The sequence below is a fragment of the Dermacentor andersoni genome, chromosome 5, assembly GCF_023375885.2.
Source record: "Dermacentor andersoni chromosome 5, qqDerAnde1_hic_scaffold, whole genome shotgun sequence".
Lineage (NCBI taxonomy): Eukaryota > Metazoa > Arthropoda > Arachnida > Ixodida > Ixodidae > Dermacentor > Dermacentor andersoni.
Genome location: NC_092818.1, coordinates 170,721,168 through 170,736,172, shown reverse-complemented (window position 1 = coordinate 170,736,172; position 15,005 = coordinate 170,721,168). Strand labels below are relative to the sequence as shown.

Genomic DNA, 15,005 nt, shown 5'->3' with positions numbered 1-15,005 from the left:
GCATACATCACTGCCCATGTTAATTAACGTGCTAAATCTAACTCCCGCGATGAATAAACAAATTTACGCAGATTAAATTTGTCGAAAAAATGGTAAGCCTATAGCCAATGAATATGTTCACGCAGCCAGGTCTGCTCACTCCACCAGAAAGCATTGGTTTTGTGCATGCATCACTCCCCATGGTAATTAACGGGCTGAATCTGAACCCCACCATTGATACACTTGTTTGAGCGGATTACAATTATGGGGTTTTACGTGCCAAAACCACTTTCTGATTATGAGGCACGCCGTACTGGAGGACTCCGGAAATTTCGACGACCTGGGGTTCTTTAACGTGCACCTAAATCTAAGTGCACGGGTGTTTTCGCATTTCACCCCCATCGAAACGCGGCCGCCATGGCCGGGATTCGATCCCACGACCTCGTGCTCAGCAGCCCAACACCGTTGCCACTGAGCAACCACGGCGGGTGTTTGAGCGTGTTGAGTTCTGTGTAAAAGAAAGGGTAAGCCGATAACCTATAAAAATGCCCGCGTTTATAAAAAATTCCAATGAAAAATTCCGCGTTCTAGAAAATTACCTCCCTGGAACGTTCCGAGTTGGCGTATGCATCTCCGAGTTGGCGTATGCATTGGCGTATGCATTGGCGTATGCAATAATGCACGTGCTAGCGTCGATTTACGCCAGGAATAAATGGGAATGCGCATATTGGCATTTCCCAACAAGAAAGGTAAGCACGTAGCAGATTAAAATATCAGCGCAGTCCGGTTCAACCATTTCTTTGGAAAACGCTTATTCGGTGCATACATCAGTCCGCATGGTAATGTACGTGTTGACATCAGGTTAGGCGATGAATAAATGGACGTGTACATATCGGCTTTCCTGAACAAAAAAGGTAAGCCTATAGCCCATTAAAGCTTCACCTGCAGCCAAGTCCAATCACGCCTCTGGAAAGAGAGCTGCTTGGGCGCCTGCGTCACTCCTCATGGTAATGCTGGTGCTAATTAACATCGATGCACGCGATAAATAAGCTGCCATGCTATGATTGGCTTTCTCGAACAAAGATGGTAAGCCTCTATTCCATTATTATGTCAGCGCCGCCAGGTCTACTCACCTCTCTGAAAAGAGCTGGCCCAGCGCATATATAGCTCCCCATGCTTATACAAGTGCTGATGCTATTTTATGAGAAGTATAAACGAACATGCAAAGACTCGCTTACCCGAAGAAGAAAGTGAAGCGTCATAGCGCGTTACACTGTCAGTGCATGCAGATAAGTGTTGTCATTTCTTCAGAATGCACTTGTCTGGCGCATTCATCACTCACCATGTTAATTCTGGTGCTCAGCCAATTTACGCTATGAACAAACGGGCATGCGCATACTGACTTTCCCGAACAATATCAATTAGAAAGGGAGCGTAGCCAGGTCCAATCACTTTTATGCACGTGCTAATGGCAATTTTCACCAGACTCACTGGGCTAAACGGGGCGGTTACAATAGTCTGTACGGTGTTATGACGGGCCCCATCACCGTTCAATTGCTTAAGTGAGTGGGCCCTTTCTATTCGATGGCGTGTTATGTGCACAGACTTTAGCTAGACAGTGGTTAGCTCGTCTCATTGGCGCACGCAGCAACAACGTAACAAAGTGCCATTAATCATTGGTCTGCGACCACTAAAGTGGCATCCACGTACGGCCACTAAGCCGACTCTCCCTGGGCGACCCGGCCCTTGGCAGGAGGCCTCAGTTTCATGCTTGGTGGTGAAGCATAAGACAAAATAACAAGGGCTGTAGAAGCCTAATGACGAAAATAATAATGCAACAATGTCTCATAAAAAAAGAGAAGTTGCCGAAGACACGATTCCAAGCCACGACCGCACATTCATGAGCCCAACGCTTTTACGCGGCGCCATGGAACCAGACGGACCGGCCCCCTTTTACACAGGTTCGGCATTGGCGGCTTTTACCGTGTCACTGTAGTGTTATTGTTATTGCGAAGTGCCCCTCCCTATAGTCGGTGATGAATAAGCGGACATGCGCAGAAATGGCGTTGAAAGAGTCCGTGCATCGAGAGGGAACATTCACCATTGTTCGGCAAACATAACGTACACATAGCTGGAACCTATGTTGATCAACAGAACATGACTCTTTAGCGGATCATGACTCGCAGATTGAGAAACACTGGGCTATAGGCTTAGGTTTCGTTCTTCCGGGAAATGCCAATCTGTGCATCTGCATTTGTTCATGGCGCGTTCGACGTTTCGTTTAGTCGCTAGCGGAAACGTCGAATGTAAAGTTGTTATACTTTTTAAAGGGGGTGTTCTCAAATAACCACAGTTGCCGGGAACTCTTATTTTTCAGCGATATATATAAGTAGCCAACAAACAAATACACAAAGAGAAAATTAATTGTACTTAATAATTGAATTATAGAAATAATAAATTATTGAAGATTAAAGTGAATTAACTAACAACGGGCCGCAAGTGGGATACGAACCCACGTCTTTGCATTACGCGTGCGATGCTCTTACAAATTGAGCTACCGTTGCGCTGTTTTCCCATCCGCATTCCGGGGGACTTATGTTTATCTACCGTAACTTACCCTTGGAGTATTAGCCAGCGCCACTATTCACAGGCCTTGGCGGCGGGTGTGGAACATGCGTCTTATGACTTTATATATGTATAGTGACTATATGACTTATGACTATATATATATATATATATATACATATATATATATATATATATATATATATATATATATATATATATATATACAGTCAAATTATCAGAAGCCAACAAACAATGACACTAAGGACAACATAGCTGAAGTTACTTGTGCTTCATAAATGAAATAAAGAAACGATAAATTAATGGAAATGACAGTAGATGAAAAAACAGCTTGCCTTAAGCAGCACCCAGATCACCTTGTAACAAACGGCTCGTTCCCTCCCCGTGTTCGTAATCGTGGCTTGCTTCGTAGTTCTAGAGCACTGTTAGTGAACTGAAGAATTGAAACTGTGTTCGTGCGCGAATGCTTGTATCGTCAAGGACGTGTGGGCAGACCATGGTGTACGCCCTGTGGCTCCTGTGAGACACTTGAACACCTTATATTGGAGCGTCCCGCATTCGTCACACAACGTGAACTGCTAATTAAGGAATATGGACTTATTGGACTCAAGTGTACAACCCTTGGCGTTTGCCTGTTTCCGAGAGGGAGTGCTGCTCAACGCGACCAGGTAACTTTCATGCAGAAAACTGGTTTGGCCTCCCGTTTATAGACATTTTTTCCGTGCTCCTACTTTCTTTTGTCAGTATCTCTGTCATTTCTTTATTTGCTATTTTCTTCCCTATTTATTTGTTTCCTATCTTCTTATCCTCTTCTCCTCATTTCATACCATCCTCCCGAAGGAGTAGGCAGGCGTTGTGCCCCTCTCGGTGGCAGTTGTCAGCTTGCTCCCTCCCTGTTTCCTTTGTGTGCTTGTACGATTCCATATAATAATAATAATAATAATAATAATAATAATAATAATAATAATAATAATAATAATAATAATAATAATAATAATAATAATAATAATAATAATAATACCCTCATTCTTGTCAAGCACGTCAAAGTAATGGAATGAACTTTCCTGTCCTATTGTTTCCATTAATAGCAATGAAAATTTTCGAAATGCACTACCTAATATTGTATAATAACCAGAATTTGTACGAACTAACGTTTTTTTATGCTACTTGTATTATGCCATGAAGCATTCCTGTATTTATCAAACTTCCAGCTAACATTGTATAATATATTTCCTCCCTACTTCTTGTATAAGCCACTCCCCTCTTTAATGCCGGAAGGCCCCGGGGGTATGTAAGCGAATAAATAAATAAATAAATAAATAAATAAATAAATAAATAAATAAATAAATGAATAAATAAATAAATATCCCGCAGAAGGGGACACAAAATGCTGAAGCATGAGAAATTGACTGAGGACCTTGTAAATATACACACTGCTGGTGGTTGTGTCAGTAAGATTCTAGCATATCTAAAGGCTTTCCATGTCGTAGCCTGTGTTCCTCGAATTTGCGACGTGTACAGAAAGACAGACTCCATAAGCGACTGTTTAAAAACTTTATTTATTTTAAGGAAATGAAAACCAAAATTAGTATAGCTCTTGTAAACATTCACATATATTTTGAGAAGATATCTTTTAATCTCTCTCGTTCGTACCCTGCTTCGGGTGCGAGTCTACACTCTTCAACACATTCACGCATTAGCATTCATACACTCAAGAAACAACATTTTACACTCAAATATTACTCGTGCTACTTGTTTTTCTTAATGTCTCTGCCACATTCGATCAGTTCTCACTCTTCGGTAACTCCCATTCACCACTAAATGAAACCGCCCCACAGTTTCTCACACCGTTGATAGCAAAAGGCACGCGTGAATAGTCACTTCAGTTGGAGACGTGTGCTGTCATCCATCGGCCGTTGCGTAGACCGGTCAGTCTTGGTTTGTAAGCACGGCTTCAAAGACGTCGGAGAATACGCAGTTCCGGAACAAATCTTCGCAATTTCAAGATGTTTCTTTGGGCGACTATGGAGGATGAACACACTCACGGGATTTTTTTTTTTCAATATTTCCATATGGTACGAAACACTTTTGTAACAAGAAGACAAAAATGAAGATTTCATGTTAAGTAACAACTCTTCTTGAGCATTTCAAGTATGTACAATTCGAAGCCGAAGCGAAAATGGATTATGACACAGGCAATCACCACATCTTTTTGGTGGGCGACGGGCCAGTCAATAAACACCATATGCGGGGCAGTCCGCTGTGCGTAGCAGGGTATGTGTTGCTGTGTGAGACTTTCTGGTAACATACATCGGAGCCTTTGTAACATGTCTGAGAAGCAATCGAGACAACTAGTGCTTGCTCGTGAGGAAAGAAAAAAGAGGAGGGGTGTGGACAACGTTTGCGTTTGTGGGCGCACACGCGAATGATGTCACAAATCTGTTTTTTTTTTTCTTTTTAACGAAACGCACATCATTGTGCTGAAACAAGCAGAGAACAGCTATATGCAAGACAAACTTTATGTCAGCATAAGCAAGGGAACACTACTTGCTCTGTTCACTTGCTTTGATTTACGAAAGCTGGATGTCGAAACGGTTAACAAATCACACCACTAAAGTAAGTAACAGTTCGGCTGACAGGAATCGTACAATTGAAGTCGCACACGTTTTGCAAGAATGAGCATCGCGGAAAGCTAATTTTGCCCTATTTGCTTTGATTTATGTAATAGGCTGCCATTTCCTCCATGCGTCAACTCTTTCATGCGCATTTTTGCTGCGTACTGATAAGCATACGAAAATAGCCCTTCCTAGCAAGAAACAATGTTAGAGGAGCGCTTGTGCTAGCGTACAGGCTACGGAATAAACTAGAAAATCGAGCTAATATCCCTGACAAAGGCCAAATGATGTCTCCAAGCCCTGGCTACAGCGTAAGCATAAGTGTAAGCACGGCCTGTGGGCCTCAAATAGCCCGAACACTTCTGTTACAGTGCCCTAGGAAATTCCTAGTCTGTATTTTTCCTCGTATACCGATCCTTAAATGCTATATAACAAATATTCGTTCAACAGGAGAAGTCTCTGGAGACAACGTTCCGACCACAGCAGTTGGGTCCATCAAGGCAGTTCTTACCTAGACAAAAACAAGGAACTTTGTCGAAATGTTGGCTCCAAGGATATCCCTTCACTGTTAATGACTTCAAGCTTCAATAATACCGTGAACCTGTGTTTCGATTGGAGTACTACATGACCGGCTCTGCCGCAGTTGTCGTTGCGGCTTCTTTGTTTTTCTTGACCAGTATTTTTTTTTTCGCACAAATGAATGCCGCGTGAATAAGCTGTTCAATTTTATCATGCGAAGAGAAATGAGTATATATTCACAAGGTACAATTACAGGTACATCAGACGCGCGGAACGAGATCGTTCGTCAAGTCCCTCACCATCGGGATTCCGATAACACCAAAATGAAGACCAGAACGGGAAGTATTCCTTGTATAAGAAGGGCTGAAGATTTTGGCGTGTTACAAGAAAAAGGCAGTTGCTTCACAATACAAATAATGCTCTTCGCGAGATGATTATCAGACAAAATTTGTTGTGCATTGTGGCTGATGTGCTATGATAAGCGAATGAGCTTAAAGTAGTTTACAGCTAACGCTATCACATTATGCCAAAAAACGGCCCCTAATAACCGCTGGAATAAGCGAGCTGAAAATTATAACCACCGATAAGAACTACATGATGCAGCAGAACGACAAGAGGAAGAATAAAATTATGCGCTTCTCCTACGCAATGACGAGGTTTGAAAACTTTAGTACAAGCCAGATAAAAAGCCATGGAGCAGGGGCCACGAAATGAAGTGACAAACTGCGCTCAAAATCGGTCCACTAATAATATGTAGGTTTACGGACAGCGTAACCACGGAGGCGAATATAGTACAAGGACGACGAAAGTGGTTTGAAGATAAAAGCTGAGGGGAGGATCGATGCTTGCTTGTCCAACGACGAACTTTCCGGTAGGTGTGTTAAAGTGCATGGTTACACTACCTAGAGAGGCGCCAGAGTAAACGGAGGAAATGGTAAAGGATGGTACACCCTGCTACTCCCCCTGTACACCCTGCTACTCATCTTAATTCTATTTATGTGACTTCGTGAAAGAAGAACAAAATGTTGTAAGAAGGAGCAACTGCTGCGAAAGCACAGCCTGGCCCGCGGAAGGCATGTTATACCATCCCTTTCTTTAAGGAGAGAAAACAATTCTGCGTGGTTCTGCCATCGCAAACACCAGAGATCAGTGGAGCTGGGGGAAGGCCAGTAATGTAGTGCCAAACCGCACACAAGACACACAAGCGCCGGCAACGCGTCCCTACGGCGTCCGCCAAAGGCGTCTACTACGGCATCCGCGTGGCCAACGTCGTAGCAGACGCCGCGGTTGTCTCCACTCTGTAAGGAGCGGCGGGCGAGCAGGACATCGAGGCACTCCACGAGCCGCTGGAAAAGAAAGCCCCTCCTCCCTCGCCTAAGCCCCTTGCCTCGCGCGCCACAGGAGAGGGCACGCATTTGGGCAACACCACCTAGACAAGTCCTCTAGAGGGTGTTGATCTGGGCCGCGTACCTCGCTCGCGTGCGCGCCGCTCCGTCTTCATCGCTAGGCTCCACCCACCCTCGCCGTATTGCTATGCTGCCACGATGCTATTTTTATACGCTGTTTTCCCTCTCTCAGCTCCCCCCCCCCCATCTCGGCGAAGCTGCAGACGCAGTTTGAAACCTAGCAAAGATCTAACAGCTCCACTGTAAACATTTTTCAGGGAACATGTCGTGAACACGTTGCATCGCCCCATCTGAGTTTAGCTTAAGTTGCTCTATTCGAATAGCATGTTCCTCGAAGGAGATTATGAGAGTCTCTGCCAGGCTTCGCGTTTAGAGTGAAACCCGCGCGTTTCGACTGTGTATTTTGATGGTTTTAAGGAAACTTACGTAGACAACGTAAACTGACATAAAATAGATTTTGATGCGCTATTTTCTTGCGAGGGAAAGTTGAAGTAGCTCGACGTTTCGCGGTGATGCTCTTCTTTATAAAAATGTCTGTTTTGCCTGGTTATGATTTTTAGAACTGTTAAACAATAAATAAATAAAAAGCACATTTTAACAAGATCGTTGTTAAGTATGCATTAAGTCATTACTTTCACTAGTATCAGCTGGCGACTATATTGAAAGTTCGTAGTGAAAGAAAGTTAACGTTTAGTAGTACTGACCTCGCCATTTCTGCTTGCCGAGTTAGGATGTCCTGATAAGCATTTCCTGACCTGCGCATTGTGTGTCGCAATGTCCAGAGCCATTTTTGTTCGGTTGTGCGCAATATAAGTTCATTCCAGGTGCGCGTGATTGCGACGCATGGAGGATAATTAGTCTGCATGTCAAACTGTAAATCGCAGAAAAATGGTAATTGAGCTGATGGTGAAATTGCTTTCCTGCCATCGACATCCAGCTTCGACAAAATTTGACAGAGCATGCAGAAGGAACTATGGTTCTCATGAAAAAACGGAAATTTTGACAAGCGCCTTGATGGTGAATAAGAAGTGCAGAAATACCGCACATGTCATAGCAACACGTTGAACACCGTTATGATGAGTTTATTGAAAGCTTATTCAAAAGGTAGATTGAACTGTTGTTTTCCTCCTTTGTACTAGTATTTCAAGGTTGCTTTGCATTGGACAAACATTAAGCCAAGCAATATTCATTTTACCCTGAGTGCATTTGGAACCTAAACGTCGGGCACACAGTCGTGTTGCTACATCATAGGTGCAGGCGTGCTGCCGCATAAATCTGAAGGGTATATTACGCAATGCAGCACCAATTTAAATAGAAGAAAAAGCACATTGTAGTGATCACAAGTTAGAGAAGAGCAGCAGCAATAAACAGCGCGCACACCAAGCCAGCTGAAATATGCCGAGCTTTCGCAAGCACCATGGTGAATCAGTTCCTGAGATGGCCTCACAATTCTTTTTTTTTATGCCAGGCTTTCAAAATGCAGTTATTGAGTGGGAAATGATTCTGACAATGCCAGACTTCTGATGAAAAGAAAAGAAAGATGTGAATGAAAGGAGGCTAGGGCATTTTTTTTTTTTTTGAGAATGTAAACGCTTGGATCGCGCAGTATGAAGGTAGCCGTATTGCGCCATCCCAGGCAATTTTCTCAGCGAATTGAAAGGATCGTTTCCAAAAGAAAAAAAAAACGTTATGAAATCAGACAGCACGTTTCGACGAATTTAGCACAAACACTTACACAGCGCTCGGCACGGTTCCAAATATTTGTGCTAGACCTTTGAATGAAACATGGTAAGAACGTCTCGTTTATGCACGTTACTTGCAGATGAAGGCAGATACCTGATAAACTCCATGGTTATATTGCGCTCAGTTTTACAAACACAATATTAAGGAAGGACAGGACGTGGACGGACGCAGCGCAAACTACCAACTGTTTAATACTGTTAAAGAACGCGCTTATATACAAGGAGATGTGGTGCGAGGGGGGGGGGGGGGTTACATATAAAAAGATATGACAAGGTGACGACATGTGATCATAGTTTGGGTCAGGCATACATCGTTCACATGCACCCGTTCGCACTGGCAAACTCGACCTCAGCTTTGATAAGCGCGATAGACGGAGTGCTTACGCACATCTCTTTTTCTTTAGCTATCGCAAGCGCCTCCCATATTTCTCGCTCAGTTTTTGTTTTTGATGTTCCAATGACTGTGGTGCTTTCTAGTAGCGGGGAGCATTTGCAGTGTTTGCAATGTGCGGCCAAGTTGCTAGGTGCTGTCAGAAGTTGGCACGTGTATTTGTGCTCCCGTAATCTATCATTTAGACAACGTCCAGTTTGTCCAATGTATACTTTCCCGCAATCTAGTGGGATTTTGTAAACAACTGATGTAGCGCATTGCACGTACTTTTTCACGTGCTTCGTCTGACAGACCGTAGCACTGGGGTTGGCCTCTGTGGGTCCTGCGTTCACCCTCTTGCACATGCCTTTTAGTTTTTGTGGGGCGGAGAACAGAACTTGAACATCATGGCGTTGGGCTGTCTTTCTTATTCTATGTGACAAGCCATGGATGTAAGGCAACACCACGCGTTTTTTCAATTTTTTCTGTGTTTTCTGCCTTTTCCTGTTGGCTCTGATTTCGGGCAACAAGTTTTCACAGATTTGCACCACCATGCTGTTCGGGTACCCACTGTTTCTTAAGCGGCTTACTTGCAAATCGATGCTCTCCCTCACAGCATGGCGGCATGATTTTTCAATTGCTTGACTGATGCAAGCCTTGGCGATGCCTCTTTTTATGATTTTAGAGTGGCAAGAGTCATACCTCAGAATTTCTTTTTCTCCTCTGGTTTTGTAGCACCAGCAGATGTGGGAGCCTCTGAGCCTAATGTTTATATCAAGGTACTGCAATCGACCATCGGTAGGAGTCTCGTACGTGAACTCTAAACCTTCATGCGCTTTTTTGAACATGCTGATGACAGTTCCTACGCTAAATGGGTCGGTTTGGTTTTCTTTCATGCACACCAAATAATCGTCAACATATCTGAAACAGGTAGTTATGTTAGTTTCTCCAAACAAGGCGGCAAGTTTCCTGTCTCCCACACTCAAAAATAAGTCGGAAAGCACGGGATCTATACAAGAACCAATAGCGATGCCATCCTTCTGCTCATACACACTGTCACCATATTCGATAAACGCACCATGTAGATAAAGTTTTAACAAGTTCACAAAACTAGAAATACTGCACTTGCACACGTCCTGAAATTTGGTGTAGCCCAGCGTGTCGATGGCTTCTTCTACTGCTTGTACCACCGCTGGCCTCGGGACACTGTAGACCAAGTCCTTCACGTCGATTGAAAAACAAGACGTCGGCGGGCTACTCTTTAGTGTTGCAATAACTTCGTCAGAGTTGCGGATCAAGAACGGGTCGTCGAAAGGTAAAGAGTTCAAGCAGGCCTGAAGGTAGTCCGCGATGCATCTTTGCCAGGTCCCGCGATTTTCAACGATCGTCCTAAAAGGGATTCCCTCTTTGTGGGTTTTTACCGTGAAAAATGGCTTCAGAGTGAGTTCTTTGCTCTCTTTCACGCGGTTTGCCAATCTTGTCAAGCCCATGCTTTCACATGTTTGGCCTGCTTCATTTTTCAGTTTTGCAATTGCTTTGTACGTAATGTCGCTTATTGCGAAATTCTTGCGGATCGCTTCTTGGGCGGATTTTTCGTATTCAGGAGCGTTCATCAGCGCGTTCTTTAAGAGTATTAAACAGTTGGTAGTTTGCGCTGCGTCCGTCCACGTCCTGTCCTTCCTTAATATCGTGTTTGTAAAACTGAGCGCAATATAACCATGAACGTTCACCAACTAGCCCCCTTCATTGCTTTACTAAACCTGATAAACTGTGTTTAAATACTGAGAGGCGTTTGATAAATGTTGGGCAGGGTAACCGGAGACAAAGCTTCAGACAAACGAACGTTTTCGGTGGCTTCTATTGCCGCTTATCATTGATTCTACATGATCGTAATTGTATGGCAGGTATAGCTCCTTTAACGTGAAACAAATGCCACTGGGGTCAGCAGAAAGTCCAATTTAGGGTCCAACTTGGTAGCTAGATTTTTACCTACATTCTTTCTTTTTGCAATTCGCACTAACTGCAAAGTATTCAATTTGACGGAAGGAAGCAAATAACGAGCAGTGTCAGCTTTGAAAAAGCACCTGATGAACAATATTGCATTGTAAGCAAGGTATAAAACAAGCTGGATATCTGTACGAATAATTTTATGAGAAGCTTGATTGGAAGAGTATTCAGCGCACTGAAAGCACGGCCTATTATCTCTCTCTGCAATTAAGCCCCTTAGATCGCTTTTTCGTAGTATTCCAAATTTGTTTTCCTGGCAATGAGTGTGTTATCTTGGTTTAGATTAAACGAGGGGTTGACAAGAGCTAAGTTTAAATGATAAGCGCTGTCGATAAAACGATTTTCTACGCAGTTGGCAAACGGTCTCCATGCACGCTTTACGTTGTCTTTGCTTAGCCTAAGTTACCATATGCATAATGGCGTAAAACTGACAAGCGTTTGTCGTACTGATAACCAATCGTCTTCGTACTCTGCTGCGCATAGTAAGCAAAGTTAGCTCCGACCTTTCGACGAACTTAAGTACCCACGTCAAGCGCAAGCGCCCTATGCAGAATTTTGCGAAAGCTGTTGAGTGTGGTCCACGGCGACCGCGTCTGCAAAGATTTCGCTGCTTGCAGTTAAAACACCTCCCAACAACGATGGGACACGTATACCTCTGTGCTAATTGAAAGCGGCGTGCCGCAGAACTCCCGCAAGTCAGAAAAACAGCAGGCGTTCTTTCGTTATTGGACTGATAGCTTTTCGTACACAGTTCAGAGAAAAAGAAAAGACTCGTTCCACTTGGTTTACTTAGTACTCTTCGTGTGCTGGGGACACGTGGGAAATTCTAAAAATAAGAATTACCTCCAGAAATATGGTCAAAAACGATTGTTGGGACCCAGAGCGCTATAAGCCCTCGGACATACGTGTCGTATGGCAGAGCATAAAGCGTTCACAAATCCTAGAGAGAAAAAAAAAAAAAAAAAGTACGGCCACATAATGGGCGTTTAATATGGTAAACTAGTTTGTTCCTTCAGTCAACACATCCGCTATGTACTGTTAAGAAGGGACGGGGCAGTGCTATGTACATCAACATTCTAAAAACGCACATTTTCATAACATACCTAGGCCTGAAGAGCAAGCACGTTTTTGTGCGCACAGCCCGATAACGCACTGCACGAAGTATCGTACACCGAGAATGTCCATAACCATGACACATGTCAACAAGTTATATTTAATTTGCGTGTGGTTTTGTGCAGTCGGGGATGGCGAAATTCACACACACACAGTAACCACAGCATGTCGGCAAAAAAAAAAAAAAAAAAACCACCAGATTAACTCCAGACCCAATAGACAGCCGTGCTATTGAGCGAAGACAGGTGCGACGGTTGATCAGCTCACTCTGGCAGGAGACCAGGGAGACCGACAATTCTCCTTTGACTGGTCGAACAAAGAACTCGTTAACAACATCGCCTACGTCAGCGATGTACTGCATCACCATCGGCTTTTCCTGCTTCTGTATACTAGCAAACATCATTGAGATAGCGGTCAGGCCCGTTAGGGCCCCTTTTCGCTTTCTGTACAAAATCTCGGTGACAAAAGCGGGAGACTTTTTTCTTATTAAATGTGATTCGTCCAAGCCGAAGAGCACCCCATGATTAAGTGGCGTAGCTTCGAAACAACGCGCGACCAGGCCTACGGCACCAAAGACTTGAATCAACAATTCCTGTCACCGCTCTACGGCTCAAGGGCGTCGCAGGAAATGTTTTGCACGAGTGCGAGAACTCTCGTGGCCTTACACACTTGCCTACACTTTTGAACCACAGAGATAGAGAGAGACAGAGACAAAGGCAAAAAAAAAAACGATTTGGGCCCGTGCAGGCGGAGTTACGCTACTGCGATATTTACCGCACCACATTTACCGCACCATCTCTACAGGTACCGCACTTTGCGTCTGCACACACATCAGAAGCATGGCAAAGCAGGGTTCTGTGCTTGCGGTTACGCGGCGTAACCACAGCCGCCACCCCAGTGAAGTCTCGTGCAGTTGTAAGCTTTGGGGCCTCCCTTGCTTCAGAGCCCGCTGAGAGCACGGAAACTTCCTACACACGCACACACGGATGGGACGAGTGCGTACGCGCACGGTGGCGAGACTCTCCGAAGAATGCCTTCGCGCCTTTAGCAGAGGGGCAATGTACCGCCGGCCTCTGATAGCGTCCAGCTAGGCACCGAGGACGAGCCGGTGTCCGACCGCGGCGGGGTGATGGCCAGCGAGGAGATGGAGAGTCTGGAGGATGGCGGCTTCCACGCAGGCAGCAGCGGCGGCGTCACGCACACCCGCGAACACACGGCACTCACGATAGGCGTGGCGGTGCTGGTGGTGATGGGCTTTAACCGTTGGCTGGCTTCCCCTTGGGACGCCCTGCATCGGGCTTCGCCTGCGACCAAGCGCGGACGCCCGTCGGACGACAGGATCAGCAGGACCGAGTTAACACCACGGGGACGGGGTGGCACGAAGGCATGTGGACGGCCGGTGAAGAAAGAGATGGGCCGGTAATGAAAAGAATAAAAAAAAATTCCACATATTAGAAGAGCAGCTGAGCAAGGATATGAGATCCCTTAAGCTATTTAAACGTCTAATAAAATCACAACTGCATACTTGCTTGTAATTTATATTCGTGTTGCTTCGCATTATGCTAATGATTTACAAATTGCGCTCGCATTATTTATCACTATTTGTTACAGTTTGTCACTAAGAGACGGCGGCCACGCATTGACATGTAGGATTTGTACTGTTTACGCAGACTGCATGAATGCGTTTCAGGGACCAGAGACTTCCTCAGACAAAGCTGTATGCCTTTAGTCACTGTGTTGCCGGACATTATTGTAAATGCGCGAATAAACGTTTAATATGTTCTTTTGTATTCTAGAAAAACTCCTGAGAACTAAATGTTCTTTCCAACATTGTTTTATTTTGAAGCAAGTGACCACATATACAGCATAATCTGTGACACATCACATGTGCGCCACCCACAGAAAATTCCTATATCTAGGGAAAAAGGAGAGCTCCTTCGTGGAAAGGGCGGTGGACGGTTTTGACATAAAAGTGTCACCACACCTGTCAATAAATTCTGCTTCGATGATTTCTCGGGTTAACTGATTATGATTTTTGCTGACAATTGAGCATGCACTATATAACGGTTTACACGTGACCGTATTTGTGGCGCCTCCCTGATTGCGCGTAAAATTTCTACAGTGGGAGTCCAAAAACCCCCTTCTCATTTCTGTCCCATTGTAGCGATACTCCCGTAACCTGTCATTAAGCCATCGTCCGCTCTGACCAACACAGTCGCACCCACAGCTCAAAGGCAGATTATAAACTACTCCTTCTGCACAGTCAACGAACTTTGACGTCTCTTTTTGCAATCAGGTTCTTTGGGGAAACACGCACTGGTCAATCTGCACAAAGATCGCAGTTCGCACAAAGTTGCAGATTGCAAATGGGCACGTCAATGACATCCTTTGGTCTGCAAATATTTAAAAGAGCGCCTTGTCATCTGAGCGTAAAGAAGGCATCGCATGAGTTACTGCTTTTTCTGCAATACGAGAGGTCGAAATGGCGCACGTGAACCTTAAACTTAACCATATTTTGTCATTGTCTCGATGTAACATCTTAATGCAAGAAGGGCACACAAATTCTTGCTCGTTTCTAGTTATAGCCTCGTCCATTATCTGCCCACAAACACTCCACGTAGTCGCGTTAGTCGAGCCAAGTCTAACATAACTAGCACAACTATATCCT

General features: G+C 44.5%; 1 protein-coding gene across 1 annotated transcript in view; it reads right to left on the bottom strand.

Moving 5' to 3' along the window:
- Positions 1 to 4,105: 4,105 nt before the first annotated feature.
- Positions 4,106 to 15,005, bottom strand: part of LOC126531611 (hemicentin-2-like) — a 338,274-nt gene continuing 327,374 nt past the window's right edge. Inside the window, exons 13-14 of the mRNA XM_050179216.3 lie at positions 10,978 to 13,641; positions 4,106 to 8,941 (exon numbers count right to left, since the gene is read on the bottom strand). Of these exons, the coding sequence (XP_050035173.1) occupies positions 13,382 to 13,641 (260 nt within the window). The 3' untranslated portion in view covers positions 4,106 to 8,941; positions 10,978 to 13,381. The remainder of the gene's footprint in view (positions 8,942 to 10,977; positions 13,642 to 15,005) is intronic.